This window comes from Heloderma suspectum, chromosome 3, assembly GCF_057233095.1.
Source record: "Heloderma suspectum isolate Gila_16-S chromosome 3, 16-S_ref, whole genome shotgun sequence".
NCBI lineage: Eukaryota > Metazoa > Chordata > Lepidosauria > Squamata > Helodermatidae > Heloderma > Heloderma suspectum.
Window position 1 is genome coordinate 115,159,193 of NC_139460.1, and position 19,167 is coordinate 115,178,359.

The 19,167-nt window shown below is 42.6% G+C and overlaps 1 protein-coding gene across 8 annotated transcripts in view; it reads left to right on the forward strand.

Moving 5' to 3' along the window:
* PUDP (pseudouridine 5'-phosphatase) overlaps positions 1-19,167 on the forward strand; it is a 120,066-nt gene that overhangs the window by 39,734 nt on the left and 61,165 nt on the right. For 7 of the 8 annotated variants that reach the window (XR_014789187.1, XM_084844262.1, XM_084844261.1 and 4 more), the window contains exon 3: positions 6,968-7,197. Coding sequence is in view for 6 of the 8 variants with exons in the window: in XM_084844262.1 (XP_084700388.1) it covers positions 6,968-7,197 (230 nt within the window). In the remaining 2 variants the exon portion in view is untranslated. Of the gene's footprint in view, positions 1-6,967; positions 7,198-19,167 lie in introns of those variants that run through there. The other variant, XM_084844259.1, reaches the window with a different exon arrangement.

Sequence of the window (19,167 nt, forward strand, 5' to 3'; positions counted from 1 at the left end):
AGCTGCACTTTAGACTTCATGCAGGTGATCATATGATTGAACATGCTTCCGTACCAAATTTCTTTCCAAGAATTCCTGAACAGAGAGAACTAGCATGTCAAGGATAAAGGTCTAGCCTTGTGTTCTTTCTGACACACACGTTTTAAATGTGCAGGAATTTTTTTTTTTTTTAATGCACATTCAAGCATGTAAGCTGCCACATAAAATCGCCATTGGTAGAAGCAAGTTGAGTCGGGAAGGCATTGTTGCTGTTTCACTTCAGAATCTAGAAAAGTCGAGATTGGAAGGCCCGTGGAGTGCAAACGTGCCATGCACTGCTGGCTTCCAGGGTCGAGAGGGCCCTCAGCAGGGCGCCGTCCAAAGTGCAGTCATGTTCACCATGTTAAGTTTCCCAAAAGCCCATGCCCTGCAAGTTCCATTGTTCTGTGGTATTCTGGTTTTTAAAAAAAGGCATGGTGCCCACCCCCCAAAAACATGGTTACAAAAATGTGCTTTTTAAATGCCATAGAACACAGGAAGTTCTGAAGGACATTTTGGGGAAACTAAGATGGCAGCGATTCTAGCTGCGGTCTGGAGGGTGCAAAGCAGGGGTCACAGTGTAACCGCTAGCAGCAATCGGTTCTGGCACCTGCCTGAGGGTATCGGGTAGTGACCCTGAGTCTGGTGCCATGTAATCTTAAGTTACTGTTTAGTTAAAAATGGTGGTACAGCTTCGTTTTTGATAAAGTTGTGGATGCCTTTCATCCACAATTTTATCCAGTTCACAACTTCATCCAGTTCAGGATCATTGCTTGTCTAGCCCAGTTGTATCATGAAGAAACCTTGGAAACTGGAGAGTATTAACTAGCAGCAAGAAGCCAGTTGGCTTAGAGTGAGATCGTTTGTTTTTCTCTAACTGAAGAAACAGCCCCTAACCCAAACTCAGTGTCATACTGACTATGCCTATGAGCTGAATTTCGGAAGCAGGCTGTTTGCTGTGCTTCACAGAGGTTGAGCAGTAGGAAAGTCAGGCTTGTCAAATGTACATGCGGCAAAAGCAGAATTTTTCAGGTAGCTTGTGGACTGTAGGCACATGGTTGGTATGCTGCTTATGTTCTGTGAGAAGTCCCAGACCCAGGTAAGTCCCAGAACACTCAGGTTTCTAAACCACATGGAGAGCCTACATGAGTACAGCAAGTTTTTTGTGTGGAGGACAGGTTTCTCTTTGATAAGATATACCCTGTTCTATGACGCCGGAAGATGAGCCCCTCAGGTCGGAAGGTGTCCAATATACTACTGGGGAAGAGCAGAGGGTATTTCCAAGTAGCGCCAGAAAGAGTGAAGCGGCTGGGCCAAAGCCGAAAGGACACTCAGCTGTGGATGTGTCTGGTGGTGAAAAGAAAATCCGATGCTGTAAAGAACAATATTGTTTAGGAACCTGGAATGTCAGATCAATGAATCAAGGTAAGCTGGAGGTGGTCAAACATGAGATGGCAAGATGGAACATCGACATCTTGGGAATCAGCAAACTAAAATGGACAGGCATGGGCGAATTTAATTCAGGTGACCATCATATCTACTATTGTGGGCAAGAATCCCTTAGAAGAAATGGAGTAGCGCTCATAGTCAACAAAAGGGTGGGAAAAGCAGTACTGGGGTACAATCTCAAAAACAACAGAATGATCTCAGTATGAATCCAAGGCTAACCATTCAACATCACAGTAATTCAAGTCTATGCCCCAAACACTGAGGCCGAAGAAGCTGAGGTTGATCGGTTCTATGAAGACCTACAACACCTTCTAGAACTAACACCAAAAAAAGATGTCCTCTTCATCATAGGGGATTGGAATGCTAAAGTAGGAAGTCAAGAAATCACTGGGATAACAGGCAGGCATGGCCTTGGTGTACAAAATGAAGCAGGACAAAAGCTAATAGAGTTTTGCCAAGAGAACACGCTGATCATAGCAAACACTCTTTTCCAACAGCACAAGAGACAACTCTACACATGGACATCACCAGATGGTCAATATCGAAATCAGATTGATTATGTCCTTTGCAGCCAAAGATGGAGAAGCGCTATACAGTCAATCAAAACAAGACCTGGAGCTGACTGTGGCTCAGATCATGAGCTTCTTGTTGCAAAATTTCAGCTTAAATTGAAGAACGTAGGGAAAACCACTAAACGATTCAGGTATGACCTAAATCATATCCCTGATGAATATACAGTGGAGGTGAGGAATAGATTTCAGGGATTAGACCTGATAGACAGAGTGCCTGAGGAACTATGGGCGGAGGTCCGTAAAATTGTTCAGGAGGCAGCAACGAAATCCATCCCAAAGAAAAAGAAATGCAAGAAAGCCAAGTGGCTGTCTAATGAGGCTTTACAAGTAGCTGAGGAAAGAAGGGAAGCGAAAAGCAAGGGAGAAACGGGAAGATATATCCAACTGAATGCAAATTTTCAGAGAATAGCAAGGAGAGACAAGAAGGCCTTCTTAAATGAACAATGCAAAGAAATCGAGGAAAACAACAGAATGGGAAAGACTAGAGATCTCTTCAAGAAAATTGGAGATCTCAAGGGAACGTTTTGTGCAAAGACAGGCATGATAAAGGACAAAGAAGGCAGGGACCTAACAGATGCAGATGAGATTAAGAAGAGGTGGAAAGAATACACAGAGGAACTATACAGGAAAGATCTGAATGTCCCTGGTAGCCATGATAGTGCGGTCACTGAACTTGAGCCGGACATCCTAGAGAGTGAAGTCAAGTGGGCCTTAGGAAGCATTACTAACAACAAAGCTAGTGGAGATGACAGTCTTCCAGCTGAGCTATTTAAAATCCTAAAAGATGATGCTGTTAAAGTGCTGCATTCAATATGCCAACAAATTTGGAACACTCAACAATGGCCGCAAGACTGGAAAAAGTCAGTTTACATTCCAATTCCAAAGAAGGGCAACGCCAAAGAGTGTTCAAACTACCGCACAATTGCGCTCATTTCACATGCCAGCAAGGTGATGCTCAAAATCCTACAAGCTAGGCTTCAGCAGTATGCGAACCGAGAACTACCGGAAGTACAAGCTGGGTTTCGAAGAGGCAGAGGAACTAGAGATCAAATTGCCAACATTCGCTTCATCATGGAGAAAGCAAGAGAATTCCAGAAAAATGTCTATTTCTGCTTCATTGACTACGCTAAAGCCTTTGATTGTGTGGATCACAACAAACTGTGGCAAAATCTTAAAGTGATGGGAGTACCAGACCACCTTACCTGTCTCCTGAGAAACCTGTACGAGGGTCAAGAAGCAACAGTAAGAACCAGACATGGAACAACCGATTGGTTCAAAATTGGGAAAGGAGTACGGCAAGGCTGCATATTGTCACCCTGCTTATTTAACTTATATGCAGAGTACATCATGAGAAATGCCGGGTTGGATGAATCAGAGGTCGGAATTAAGATTGCTGGGAGAATTATCAACAACCTCCGATATGCAGACGGTACCACCCTAATGGCAGAAAGCGAAGAGGATCTCAAGAGCCTCTTGTTGAGGGTGAAAGAGGAGAGTGCAAAAGCTGGTTTGAAACTCAACATTAAAAAAACGAAGATCATGGCATCTGTCCCCATCACTTCCTGGCATATAGAAGGGGAAGAAATGGAAGCAGTGACAGATTTTACTTTCTTGGGCTCCAAGATCACTGCAGACAGTGACTGTAGCCATGACATTAAAAGACGCTTGCTCCTTGGGAGGAAAGCTATGGCCAACCTAGACAGCATAGTAAGAAGCAGAGACATCAACTTGCCGGCAAAGGTCTGTCTAATCAAAGCTATGGTTTTCCCAGTAGTAATGTATGGCTGTGAGAGCTGGACTATAAGGAAGGCTGAGCGCCCAAGAATTGATGCTTTTGAACTGTGGTGCTGGAGAAGACTCTTACAAGTCCCCTGGACTGCCAGGAGGTCAAATCAGTCCATCCTAAAGGAAATCAACCCTGAGTGCTCATTGGAAGGACAGATACTGAAGCTGAAGCTCAGATATTTTGGCCACCTAATGTGAAGAGATGCTGGGAAAGACTGAAGGCAAAAGGAGAAGGGGACGGCAGAGGATGAGATGGCTAGATAGCATCACCAATGCAATGAATATGGACTTGAGCACGCTCCGGGAGAGAGCGCAGGACAGGAAGGCCTGGCGTGCTATGGTCCATGGGGTCACGAAGAGTTGGACACGACTGAACGACTGAACAACCCTGTTCTATAATGAAATCTGAATGTAATACAAATGTGTTATTTTTACATTTATGCCTTGACACTTTTATCAGTCAAGTATAGTTAAAGCCTACTTTTTAAGTAGAAGGGGGGAAAGGGAGGGGGAAAGGGGGAAATCTGACTTTGGGGGTCCAGCTTTTCAAATATAATGTGATAGGCCATGTTGTATTTATTATTTTGGGTTTTGTTCTTGACTCAGGAACTTGCAAATCGTCAGAAGCACTGGGATGCAGGAAACACCATCCTGTATCTCACCAGAGACATCTCCTTTAGTGCACCTGGGATTATCTGGTATTTTTGTTTTTATGCCTTGTAAATGAAACCTGCAGCATAATCTGAAATAATTTCTAAATGGGTGTTTATTGGTGTAAAAGTGCTACAACTTTTCAGAATAGAAGTTCTAGTATAGAACAGACAGTTTAATTACTTTGTATAGTCACAGTGCATTAATTATGCTGTGCAGTGGGGTTGGGAGGGGGAATGCCTCCTAAAATTCTTTCTTGAAACAGAAGTAGTTTCATTTTTCTTGTGTCCAGGCATGCAAGTGGCTTAAAATGCCGCTACTGTGTTTGGAAGGTTCCAGGAAACATACAACACTAATCACAAGGTCAGGTCCAGTAGTTAGAAAAATATTTTAAAACATTTTTTGTGCATTCTGTGATAGTAGAATATACACGGTGAAGACTTTGTGGAAAGCACAATATGCAAATAACAGAATCTTGCCCACCAAAATAGTTATTGTCATCCCAGTTTCAGCCAACTCAAAAGAGGAGGGAACAGAAGCACCAGGGGAATGATAAAATAAGAACAAAGAGGGAAGGGAAGGGAGAAGGAGAAAAAGTTTAATTTGTAGTATTTTGGTTTCTGTATCTTTCAGAACTTTCAAATAGAAAATGCTGAATGGTTCCTTTTTGAAAGCTTCTATAGTCCCATGAGAGATACTTCTGTCAGTTGTTTTCCCTCTATGTCTGTGTTCAAAGTTCTTAATTGGACATGTGTGATGAGTCATTGTTTAAACTTGCTGAGGTTTAAGCTTGATCCTTTCACCTTACTTAACTATATCAAGCCTACTAAATATGCATCTGTGCAGAAACAGGACACCCTAAATGGGGCCCTCTACTCTAGGGTAATCCCACTGCTATAGCCATTAGGTGTGGAGAAACATCCCCCTCACTGGGGCAATGCTACTGCTACTAACACCAAAAAGGAGAAAACCCACATAGGTTATCACACCATTCTTTTCTGCTGCTACCATAAATCTAGCTACCCTTATTTAATATACCCCTTTTACCTAAGGGGTGTGATTAGGTCATTAGGTGTGAGACAAACAAATCGGAGGTACAGGTATAATAAACAAAGATAAATAATATTTTATTAAAAAGGAATAGAATAAGAATAACTTATGGTTTCTTTAAAAATTGGGCTTTTATGTTACTGATACCATCAATCAGGTTATAGAAGCTACAGTTCCTTACTCTAACCAAAGTTAATCCTATTCCCCTATCAAGGTCCACCCCAGTTAACACACAGGCCTTGCAGTGAGAGCTTGATATTCTAGTTAGGTTTGACTTCCATTTTGGACTTTTAATGATGGTTTACCAGACTTCTCTTAAAGTCTTCAATCTGGTCCAGTAGCTGCTCTGTCTTCAGACCCCCACCAACCGTTACCCGGGGCGTCATGCTTTCTAAAGGTGGCTTTTGGAGTTTTTCTCTTCACACTTGCTGGCCTTCTTCTGCCTTGCCCATGTCTAGCTTGGCTTCCCAGTCTAGCTGCTGCTGTGCTGCTGTCTTGCTCAGGTCCCAAGTTAAATTCTTGGCATATCCAGTTAGGGCTGAGAAAGTCCCCTGCCTAAGACCCCGTGAAGCTGCTACTAGTTGGTGCAGATGGTATGGAGCTAGATGGACCAGTGGTTAGATTCAGTGTAAAGTAATCTCCTAAGTTCCTTGGGGAGTGTGTGTATGAACTGGGTGTAGTAAGAGCTGGGGTCAAGAAGATTATAGAAGGTGATAATTGTGCTGTACCAAGTGAATGTCACGTGTGAACCTAGTTGTGTTGAGATAAGGGAGGTTCACACAACCTCCACACATCTTGAAAGAACATGTGAGGCTGTTTGTGGGGGCATGTGGTCAGATGGCATGGAAAGACTCTCTCCTTGCAAACCAATGTACATGTTTAGTGTTCCTCCATGTGGGGAGACCTGGCTGAATCAGGGTCTGTCTGTCCTGCCCTTACATGGAGAGCTCTACGCATGTATGTCATTATGTGTGGAGATTCCCTCCCATGCCAACTGAATGTGCAGATGTTGGGAAAGCATTTCCACTGCAGAGGGCATGGCTATGGCATGCTGTTGTGGCAGTGACATTGCTAGTCTGTCTGTCCCCATGACCCTGCCTAACACATTTCAGTATGTGGGGAGAGAATCTGCATGAAATTTCCCATTATCATAACCCTTAGAGTACTGTTTTGGGGATTCCATTTGTGTAGTTGTAAAGTTTTTCTGTGTGTCACTTAAATTTATGTAGTGTTAACTGCATATATGTACACATTACAGCTACAATATAGGTAGAAACAACAAATGCTACCTGTTGAGTATGCATTTAACAGCAAAGGTGAGGTAAGGCAGAAAGTGGGAAGAAGTGTGTATGACAGGAAAGAACATAACCAGTAAATCAGTCACCTCCAGTTTTTGCTCAGACAAGTGTATTTTAACGTGTTCATATATTTCTGTTTCACAGGAGTTGAAAAACTAATCCTCCATCTACATCAACACAACATACCCATCGCTGTTGCCACTAGCTCGTCTCGAGTGGCATTTGAAATGAAAACAAGTCGACACAAAGACTTCTTTAATTTATTTCATCATATTGTGTTGGGAGATGACCCTGAAGTGAAGGATGGCAAGCCACAGCCTGATGTGTTTTTAGTCTGTGCAAAGAAGTTTAATCCTCCTCCATCTCCAGAAAAGGTAGGAATAATAGTAGTAGCAATATGGAATCCAGGCCATGTTTTGATCTTCATGTGCTCTGGGAGAGATGTGAAAGCAATTTTAAAAATTCAGCTGGTGTGTATTGGCAAAGATCCTATTTCTTCATTATATATAACGGTTTGTAATGCAAATGTGTATTGATTTGCTGCTGTATGCTTCACAGTAACATGAATGTTTTAACTACTTCCACTGTCTTTATAAATCTGAATGCTGAAGTTCACATACTGGTGGGGTTTGCAACATTTGGGACCTCATGTACGAGTGCAAGTGATCTCTTTTAAATATTCTGAATATGATACTGTATAAACTTCCGTGTCATTTTGTGTGAGTGCTGAATTTGAAGTAACTGTTTTTGATTGAAATGCTGAATCTGAGGGCAAAATGGAATGTTCTCTTAATCACGTAGTGGAGCTATGCGTGATTGCTTTCCCAGCTTCAGAAGGTGTGTGCTGCCCTTATTCGGATCGAGACCGTGGTGGTTTGGGAGGGGCAGGTTTAAGCTTTACCCATTTTCATGCCAAAATTACACACGCTCCATGCATAGGATGGGATGAGTTTAAAAGGGAACAAAGCCTCCAGAACATTCTACCTTTTCTCTTTTTTTTAATACCCCTGCGGGGGGTGGGGGTGGAATTTCAGGATGAGAACAGGTGTTGTTCTTGTTTTTCGTGTCCGACTCTTCGTGACCCCATGGACCATAGCACGCCAGGACTTCCTGTCCTGCGCTCTCTCCCGGAGTGTGCTCAAGTCTATATTCATTGCATCAGTGATGCTATCTAGCCATCTCATCCTCTGCCGTCCCCTTCTCCTTTTGCCTTCAATCTTTCCCAGCATCAGTGACTTTTCCAGTGACTTTTCTCTTCACATTAGGTGGCCAAAATATTTGAGCTTCAGCTTCAGTATCTGTCCTTCCAATGAGCACTCAGGGTTGATTTCCTTTAGGATGGACTGATTTGATCTCCTTGCAGTCCAGGGGACTCATAAGAGTCTTCTCCAGCACCACAGTTTGAAGGCATCAATTCTTCAGCGTTCAGCCTTCCTTATAGTCCAGCTCTCACAGTCATACGTTGCTACTGGGAAAACCATAGCTTTGATTATACGAAACTTTGTCGGCAAGGTGATATCTCTGCTTCTTACTATGCTGTCTAGGTTTGCCATAGCTTTCCACCCAAGGAGCAAGCATCTTTTAATTTCATGGCTACAGTCACCGCCTGCAGTGATCTTAGAGCCCAAGAAAATAAAATCTGTCACTGCTTCCATTTCTTTCCCTTCTATATGCCAGGAAGTGATGGGGCCAGATGCCATGATCTGAGTTTTTTTAATGTTGAGTTTCAAACCAGCTTTTGCACTCTCCAGTTTCACCCTCAGCAAGAGGCTCTTTAGATCCTGTTCGCTTACTGCCATTAGGGTGGTATCGTCTGCGTATCTGAGGTTGTTGATAATTCTCCCGGCAATCTTAATTCCGACCTGTGATTCATCCAACCCAGCGTGTTTCATGATGTACTCTGCATATAAATTAAATAAGCAGGGCGAATGTATACAGCCTTGTCGTACTCCTTTCCCAATTTGGAACCAATCAGTTGTTCCATGTCCAGTTCTTACTGTTGCTTCTTGTCCCTCATACAGGTTTCTCAGGAGACAGGCAAGGTGGTCTGGTACTCCCAACTCTTTACGAATTTGCCAGAGTTTGTTGTGATCCACACAATCAAAGGCTTTAGTGTAGTCAATGAAGCAGAAATAGACGTTTTTCTGGAATTCTCTTGCTTTCTTTATGATCCAGCGAATGTTGGCGATTTGATCTCTAGTTCCTCTGCCTCTTCGAAACCCAGCTTGTACTTCAGGTAGTTCTCGGTTCACATGCTGCTGAAGCCTAGCTTGTAGGATTTTGAGCATAACCTTGCTGGCATGTGAAATGAGCGCAATTCTACAGTAGTTTGAACATCCTTTGGCGTTGCCCTTCTTTGGGATTGGAATGTAAACTGACCTTTTCCAGTCTTGTGGCCACTGTTGAGTGTTCTAAATTTGTTGGCATATTGAGTGCAGCACTTCAACAGCATCATCTTTTAGGATCTTAAATAGCTCAGCTGGAAGACTGTCATCTCCACTAGCTTTGTTGTTAGTAATGCTTCCTAAGGCCCACTTGACTTCACTCTCTAGGATGTCCGGCTCAAGTTCAGTGACCGCACTATCATGGCTACCAGGGACATTAAGATCTTTCCTGTATAGTTCTCCTGTGTATTCTTTCCACCTCTTCTTAATCTCATCTGCTTCTGTTAGGTCCCTGCCTTCTTTGTCCTTTATCATGCCCGTCTTTGCACAAAACGTTCCCTTGATCTCTCCGATTTTCTTGAAGAGATCTCTAGTCTTTCCCATTCTATTGTTTTCTTCGATTTCTTTGCATTGTTCATTTAAGAAGGCCTTCTTGTCTCTCCTTGCTATTCTCTGAAAATTTGCATTCAGTTGGATATATCTTCCCGTTTCTCCCTTGCTTTTCGCTTCCCTTCTTTCCTCAGCTACTTGTAAAGCCTCATTAGACAGCCACTTGGCTTTCTTGCATTTCTTTTTCTTGTGGATGGATTGAGTTGCTGCCTCCTGAACAATGTTACAGACCTCCGCCCATAGTTCCTCAGGCACTCTGTCTATCAGGTCTAATCCCTGAAATCTATTCCTCACCTCCACTGTGTATTCATGAGGGATATGATTTAGGTCCTACCTGAATCGTTTAGTGGTTTTCCCTACGTTCTTCAATTTAAGCCGAAATTTTGCAAGAAGCAGCTCATGATCTGAGCCACAGTCAGCTCCAGGTCTTGTTTTTACTGACTGTATGGAGCTTCTCCATCTTTGGGGAACAGGTGTAGGGGAAGCTTAAACCTTTCTCTCTCAAAGCAGCATGGTCCTTTCCCAGATCTGGGCCACACACACTTGCAGGAAAGTATAGCTCCACTATGCGTGATTCGGAGACTGTTTTGTTTGGCTCTGAAACAGATGTTTGTCCCAGACCTGCACATACTAAAGAGTTAAGATGCTAACTTGACTTTTTAAATGAGCAACAACTTTATTAAAGGCTGTGCATTGGTTTGAGTGCTAGGTATTACGCTCTTTCTTTTCCTCTTGGTTTAAGACAGGGGTTTCCAATGCAGCACCCAAGGATGCCATACCGCCTGTGGGAACCTCCAGCAGTGACCACATGGCTCTCCACTCCCCACCTCCTTCATAGAAATTGTGCTTTTTTAAAAAAATAAAAACCTTAGGAAATGTTAGAGTAGTTTCCCTTTCTAGCCCGTAGCCTTGCTATTTCTCTCCCCTCTACCTCTTTGCCTTGCTGTTCCCCCCTCCCTTCCAGCCTCTAGCTTTGCTATTTCTCTCCCTACCTCTTTGTCTTGCTCTTTCTCTCCTCTCCCAGCCTTGCTGTTTCTCTCTCCTCTACCCCTTTGCCTTGCTATTTACTTCTCCCTCGCAGCCTCGCTATTTCTCTCCCATACACACAACTCTTTAACTCACTTTTAACTATCCAGGCCCCCGCAGCAGCCAGTATGGGAGTAGCCACATACTCCATGGGAACCATGGTGGTGGTACCCATAGCACTTACTCAAATTGCCAAATGTGCCCCTGGGTCCAAAAAGGTTGGGGACCCCTGGTTTGGGACACTGGAGTAGTTCTCTTTAACACCACACCTTTTTCTGGGAACCCCTCCTCCCTGGCTTGGGGCTCTGGACAGTTGTCTCCCTACTAATAGCCAACATTTTGCTAAGGCAAGAAAAATCTGTCCTCTCTCTGCTCTCCCTCCCTCCCACACACGCACAGGATTGTGTTGAGTTTGCCAGGCCTTGAGAAGAGCTCTTGTTCCTGTCCTGTTGAGCTTTGGGACTTTGATCGTTTGAGGATGCTTTCCTTCTTTAGAGCTGCTTCAGAGTGCCCACTAAATTCTTAACTCACACTGCATTTGGCTAAGGCTAAATTTCTAAGTCTTCCTCTGACCTAACTGACCTTAACCTGGGGCAGTATGATATAGGAAGGAGGAACAATAATCCCACAGCCAGTACAAGTCCTATGGGAGGCACAGCATCTCTCTTGCTATTCCACATGGTGGCTGCCAAAAATGTACTAACTTAAAAGTGGGTGTGTGGGTGTGTGTGGAGGGGAAGTCAGGTAAATATAGCTATCTCCATTCACCCCTCCCTGCAGCCACACAAAACCCCCAGCCATCCCCATATCTTGCTTCTTTTCAGGAAGCAGCGCAAAAAATCGCTCCCACTCCCCACCCCTTCTCTGAGGAGAAGTGGTTAGAAGTTCCATCCTTGTCACACAAGCCTAGTAAATTTAAACAAATCCATTTATTGTAGCACACCTTGCTGCTTTTGCTTCCTTATTAACGTATACATTTGATTCTTGGTGATTCAGAGAGAAATCCGTTTTTAAGAGAAACTCATTTTTCTATTATTTGTGTAGCCCTTTGAATAGCTTACATTGCACTGAAGAAGTGTTGAATGCAAGTTGCCATTAAAGTGTACAGCAGTAAATAAATGTGCTAATTTCCCAGGCAGGTCCACCATTCCATAGAACTCTTTTATTTATATGTCTCTGGGTGCATGGTTTGCAAGCTGAGTGTAATGGGCTAATTTGTGCTGCCCTAATGCAACTCCTGTTAGTTGTATCCATTAAAGCTTACTGCCAATTACATTTACCACTTTAAGCTCTCACTGAAAGGGTTGGTTTTTTTATATACAATGTTTTCTCCATAGATTTTTCACTGCTGTATTACAAGAGCTTTGCACTACTGAGTACTAAGAGTCTACATTTAGCGATGTGGGATATCAGAAATTGTCAACATATAAATATGAGCCAGTGTGGTGTAGTGGCTAGAGCATTGGACTGGGAGCCAGGAGATCCAGGTTCTAGTCCCCACTCAGCCATGGAAGCTCACTGGGTGACTTTGGGCCAGTCACAGACTCTCAGCCCAACCTACCTCACAGGGTTGCTGTGAGGAGAAAATGGAGAGGAGGAGGAGAATAATGTAAGCCCGCTTGAGTTCCTTGCAGGAGGAAAAAAGGCGGGATATAAATGGAATGAATGAATGAATGAATGAATGAGTGATACAGGGCACTGCAAAGAGAAACTAAGTGCCTAGCTGAGCAGTTAGTGGAACAGAAGCCTGCATTTTCATATGCTACCTCATAATTCTTACCTCGTTCATATCCAGCATATATCCATAGAATTTCACCTTCATTCCTATTTTACAGATAGGAGTTCAAGAACTAAAGGCCCAAACAGACATTACTTTAAATCTACATCTATCAACTACATCTTTTTTTCATTTTTACTCTAGCGTAGGTGCAGGGGCCCTAATCTCGATTGGGCCCCCAGCATGGAGGTAGAAAAGCTTTTAAGATATGGATCACCCCTCTCTGCATCTACTGTAGAGTAATTTTTTGTTTTGTTTTAAAGACATACCTGCTAGACACAAGTTTAAAGTAATGTCTGTTTTGGCCCTTAGCCCTACATGACATATAAAGTGAAGTTCTGTAATTCTCCACTCAAATCCAAAGCAACCTGGAACATGCTAAGAACCCAGAAGGAGGTGGATTCTTAGAAGCTTTTCAACCATCTTGTGCCCTGTCCTTTTACAGCTCAAAATCGCTTCCTCGAGCTGATTTTTGACCCATACGGGATTGCTATGAGAGTTTTTATTTTTATCTATTTCATTTATGTATTGTTTGCGGAAGGCAGTTGTGAACTGAAAAGGGATTGGAACTACTCTTCCTGGTTAAAAGGGGGGTGGGTATCAGTACTGTTACACACATCTGCAGGTAACACCTACTTTGGCCCTAAACAGCAGTGCATAAATGGGCTCTGCCTTCTAAAAAGCAAGCTATATTCTGGATTTTTAATGGATTTACATAGGTCCAGCAGAAGAATTATTTGGAACTCCAGACAGTTTGTACGTCCTGTTTTTCAGCTGGCATTAACTTTTGTTTGAAGTTTGCATTTCTACTTTATTATTCTTACCGTTGTATTTTATGAAAGGGCGGGAACACAGTGAGGGAGGAAAGTGGCAAATGGAATGGCTAGGGTTGACTATTACAAGGTAAGGCAAAACTAGAAGGGGATTGAGATAGGCTAGCATGTTTCCAAACTGGGGAACTTTGCTTCTCCCTCTGTTCCCAATTTTTTTCTCCATCCTTTGTTTTTCCTTGCATTTACAAAGGATCTAAACGAAGTCAGGAGGCATTTAACGTTTCTTTTTATCAAAACACTTTTACCTTCTAGTTTTCTAATAAGTGAAATATTTTAAAAGAGAAGTCTGGTCAACACTTCATTCCCCAAGTGGTGCTTCTGGTGTAGGGAAATATCAGTTATAATTCACTTGTATTCTTTGGGGTGCCCCTGCTTTCATTTGTAGGGGGAACTGGATACACTTGCACTTGTCTTAATAATATCTCAAGCAGCTAGTAAGGGACATGATGAAATATGAGGCAAGATAATAAATTATATTTTCTAGCCCTCTTTCCCTTTACATGATGTAGGTGTGAAAGTTTGCAATGATTGGTAAAAAGTATTACATTCAGATAAGCAGGATGCTGGGGATAATCTACTAATTTTTTTAGGGAGCAATCCTATTCAGATAGGCGGCCGCCTCCCAACTTGGAGGCGACCGCCTATCCAATGCAGGGCAGGAGAGGCATGGAGGCAATTGTTCCCTCCGTGCTTCTCCTGCCCTGCATTTTGGGCTAGACAGCCGATTGCAGCTGTGTAGCCACGGGAGGGCTGAGTGGGGGAGGAAGCTGCTGTACGACACACTGGATGTGTTGTACAGGCATTTCCGCCCTCCCTGACCTGGAACACCCCTTTTCGGCCTCTCCGTGCTCCTCTTGTGAGTGCAGAGCATGCAGCTGATCCACACTGCCTCAGAGACAGCGCGGAATTGAGGGGAGGTCGGTTCCCGGAAAATCAGATATCCTATGTCCATCTAGCCACTGTCTAGTGGCCATAGGATTGCTCCCTTCCGGAGCTCATTATAGGTGCAGTCTCATATTATACATAGGAAGCGGAAAGGGGCGAACAAAAATCCCCCTTTTATGATAAACTACTCACTGAGTTATATCTTTTCCCTCTTTCAAGACCTTGAGCTCTTTTGGTGATGTCAAGAACAATAATTGAATAGTTAGGTTTAATTTACAGGAATTCTTTCATAAAATGTTTTAAGATGTATTCTGGGTTGTGGCAAGCAATGAATAAATCCTCTACTTAAAAAGATTCAACGTATTGATCTTCTTGCTAAAGTGGAAGTTGCCTTTTTAATTGCTCCAGTGTTTGTCATAACTGTGCATTTTCATAGTCTTAGAACAAAAGACTACTAGAACAAGGAATTGCTCTGTTAGCATTATTTTTATTGTTCTGTAATTTATTATTCTAGGGAGCCCTTCAGGAATCCCTGAAAGGCCAAATGCATTTTGTTTTGTTACTATGGCCTTTATTTTTCAGACAATATTTTCAGCATTGCAAAAAACTTGCTTTTAAAAGTAGACTTGCCTGCAGTTTATTCTGTGATGGGCCAAGGATGTATTTGTTGTTGTTTTTATTGTTGTTATATATGAATGTGCCTCAGATGGCAACAAACGCAGTACAGTTTATGCACGCTAAAACTATTTATTGCATAAAGAGGGCAAAGTATCTTATCTTATATTAGTGCAGAAGACAGCGGCTGTGAATTTAGTGCAATTATAAGGTGATTGTAAACGGCAATTTATAAATCACTGTTTGAAAGCCAAATGTGTCTGAGGCTTCAGTTTTATAACCCTAGAGGAATGGGAAATGTCATTGAACTTCAATTTGATTATACTTTATTCTGTTTTTGCTGATGGCGTGGGGGTGTTGTTATTTCTTTCCCCATTACAATTATTTATAAATCTAAATAAATAAATCACAAACTTACTCAGGAACATAACCTGTTCTAGAAGCATTAATATCCATTGCTCTGTGTTGTGTGTGTCTGTGTGTAGATAGATGCATAAATACCTACATTTCTAAGTAGATATCTATATGTAGCAAATTGATCACTATTTTGCAATAGAGTTTTCACTTGCAAGGGAGGGATAAAATTCCCCTCCTCCCATGCTAGGGTCCTGATCTGTATTGGGGCCCTGACACCCATTCTAGAGTAAAAATGAAAATACGGCTGTTAGCTATGTCTTTCAAATAATGTGTGTTTGGCCCTGAGTTCTCTCATGTTAGTCTGAGCTTTGGAGTTAATGGAAGCAATGCGATAGGCTCACACTGCTTTTGCCTGCCTCAAAGCCCAGCACAATATGAGAGACATCCCTGCCACACCCACGCTGCCGCCCCGAGTCTTCTACCTCTGAAAACGTGGGAAGGGTTAGGGAAGGTCTCTTATGCTGTGCCAACCTGTGAAGCATGCATAATCAGTGTAATGTCTTACACTGCTTCTAGCTTTTTAATGGCTCGGGACAGTTGGTGAGACCTCCAAGTTTCATGTGCATGCCAGAGGACATGAAGGAGGGAGAGAGCTTTCATATTGCAATGGAACTCACACTGGTGGTTCCTGCTGCTCAGCTCACCACAGTGTGAGAGACAGCCCCGCCCCACCCCTTGACAAGACCTATATTCATGCCGGATGGTATTGGAAAGGGATCAGTGGGGATAACAACAAATGTTTGGTTACTGCATGAAGCCAGCATGTGTGAAATATACTTTATTGTGTTTTTGCTGATGGTGTGGGTGTGTTGTTATTTCTTTCCCCATTACAATTATTTATAAATCTGAATATAATACATACTTTTGATGTATTACAAAGAAAAACTGATTACGTGGGGCTGTTTCTTCTCTAGCTGATTTCTTAAGATATATGCAAGAAAGGAGAGAGTGAAATGGTTTAAATAACTGTTTTCTAAAGAACTTATTAATGCATGTTTCTGAATAATCAAAGTGTAGTTTCTCAAAACTTAAAAATTATCTAAGCTTCCTCTTTCAGCTAGTTCTTTAAAACAGAAGCAATTGGTATGATGGAGCCTAAGATTCATCATGCAAGACTAGTATGTGATTTTTGACTTTGTGTAAAGCGATTACTCGAAAAGTGCTTCAGGCTGAATGTCATTCCAAGGATGAAGAAATTCATCTGTGACAGTTTTATATTTTAATAAAAGGATTCTGGTGTGAGTAGTGTACAAAACCTTGGTGTAAAAGACTAGGAGCTTTAAGCACAGTTCAGATGTCGTGGGTGGAAGAACAACAACGTATGTCTGCAAGTCTATGAAATCACTTGATATTCATGTCCTGTATTCCAAATACTGGATACTAGCCTTCCCTAAACTGTAAACAAGGTACAGAAAAGGGCAACCAAAATGTTCAAGGGCCTGGAGCAACTCCCCTGTGAGGAAAGGTTACAACATTTGGGGCTGCTTAGCTTAGAAAAAAAGGCAAGTAAGGGGAGACATGATAGAGGTCAACAAAATTATGCATGGTGTGGAGAAAGTAGATAAGGAGAAACACTTCTCCCTCTCTCATAATGCTAGAACTGGGGTGGGGGTGTATGGATCCCATGAAGCTGAAGGGTAATGAGGTTCAGGACAGATAGAAGGAAGTACTTCTTTGTGCAGCACATAGTTGAACTATGGAATTCAGTACCAGAAGATGTAGTAATGGCTCCCTACTTGGATGGTTTTAAAAGGGGATTAGACAAATTCTTGGAGGGTAAGGCTGTCAAAGGCTGTTGATCATGATGGCTATATATTAGCTCTAGTTTCAGGGGCAGTTTTCTGGTTGCTGTGCAACACCAGCAGGAGGGTGCTATTGCACCCATATCCTGCTTCCAGGTTTCCCCATGGGCATGTGATCGACCACTGTGCAAACAGGATGCTGGACTAGATAGGCCGTTGGTCTGATCCAGCCTGGCTCCTTGTATGTTCTTAACCTGTTCCTCTCCAGATGTTTTGGATGATAGCTGCTGCCAGCCCCAGCCAGCATGGCTAATGGTCAGGGATAGTAGGAATTGTACCTCCCAAAGTTGGGGAAGGATGCTGTGTACAATGTTCCTTAATTCCTCCTTGACTGGAGATCCATTTCAGTATATCACCTTAGATTACTAAGGAATTGTTCAAACTCTAGAAAACTCGGTACTAGATATGTTTACTTGGAAGCAGGGGACCTGTCTCATATCACCTCTGTGATGTGATGTGAAGACATGACATGGGTCCCTTAGTCCCATTGATTTCAATTTCAAGTAGGTCTGTTTAGGATCAATCTGCCATGGAAGTAGGCCTCTAAAATCACAGTTGCCTTCTTTCTAAATTCTGGGGGAAAAATCAACTTACTTTAATGCTCACCTTGTGAATTGCAGTTCATTTTAGCACATTTATTGTTCTATAAACAGAACATTCAGTCTTGTCTTTAAAGAGACTAGACCCTTCTTTCTCTCCTTGAAATGTGAATTGTGAATTGGGGGTTGGACTCGATGGCCTTGTAGGCCCCTTCCAACCCTACTATTCTATGATTTTAATTGCATTGTTTTTGTGTCTGCCTCCTTCCTCAAGAGTTTTTTTTAATTATAGATTTGTTTTTATTTCAAGGAGAGAAAGAAGGGTCTAGTCCCTTTAAAGACAAGACTGAATGTTCTGTTTATAGAACAATAAGTGTGCTAAAATGAACTGCAGTTGTGTATGTTGTAAAATTGCTTCTTGTTTTGACAGGTTAATAAATCTCAATTGAAAGTCTGAATGACTAGAGATATTAAAAGCTTGCATAGCCTGACAAAACACAGACCTTTTCTCCCCTTTTGTATTTCTCACAAGTGCATTGCACAGTAACTTAGGTGGTTGCTTTCCATTTGTTTGCAGAGCTTTTTTCTGACTTGAATTTTTAACACAAAACCCAAATTACCTTAATTGGGAACATCTCTGAAAAAGACTGCAGTTCTTGGACACCCAGCTCACACAATACTTGATGCAGATGTTCAAATGCTAACCTTCCACTGGCATTATAAGCCCGTTCCAGGATCAGTTGTGTTATGAACTGAACAAATTTTAAATCTACCAGTCTTTAAGAACTTGACATTGCCTTCTCTAGGGATTTGCTTTTGTCAGTGTGTCCACATCTGTATGGAATGGATTGTAACCCATCTTAAGTGGAACAAAAAAGTAGATCAGGAGGCTTAATTAAGGTGGAGGGGTGTTGCAGCAGTACTATAAAGTCTGCTGTTGTTATGCTGTCTGAAGAGATTTGTTGAGCTACATTAAGTTCTTGATTTCCACAAGAAGTTTATTTGATTTCTACTCTGCCTGTCTGCCAAGAAAAATGGCACTCACGGCGGCTTACAATCATAAATACAACTTCATTAAAACGAATACATTAAAACCCAAGTAAAACCACAACAGTAACGGAATAAAGACAGGATCCAAGTTAAGCAGGATGAAAACAAGGATGATGGAATCAGAAATGTTTTATCTAAATGGTTTGTTGGGTTATAGTAGTGATAGGGCTACATGTTTAAGTGCGTAAACCTATGGCTGCTGGTCAGCAGCTAGACGGCTATAGGATAGGCTGGTTCCTGGGAACTGACCGCGGAGCCTGCGCTCTGAGGTTGGTTCCCTGAGAACTGACCTCCACCCCCTCCCACACTGCCTCATAGGCAGCACAGGTCGGCCCCATGCTCCACACTCTTAAGAGGAGTGCGGAGCAGCGAAAACGGGGCATTCTGCAGGGTGGGGAGGGCAGACGTGCCATTCCAATGCTACCTATGTGTCGCCCAGCGTCTGCCCAGCCCCGCTCCGATTTTCTGCGGCTAGACAGCTGAAATCAGCTGTCTAGCTGCAAATGCAGGGCAGCTGAAGCATGGAGGGGACAATCCCCTCCACGCTGCTCCTGCCCTACATTTGATAGGCGGTCGCCTCCAAATTCGGAGGAAGCTGCCTATCCCAATAGGATTGCGTCCTAAAA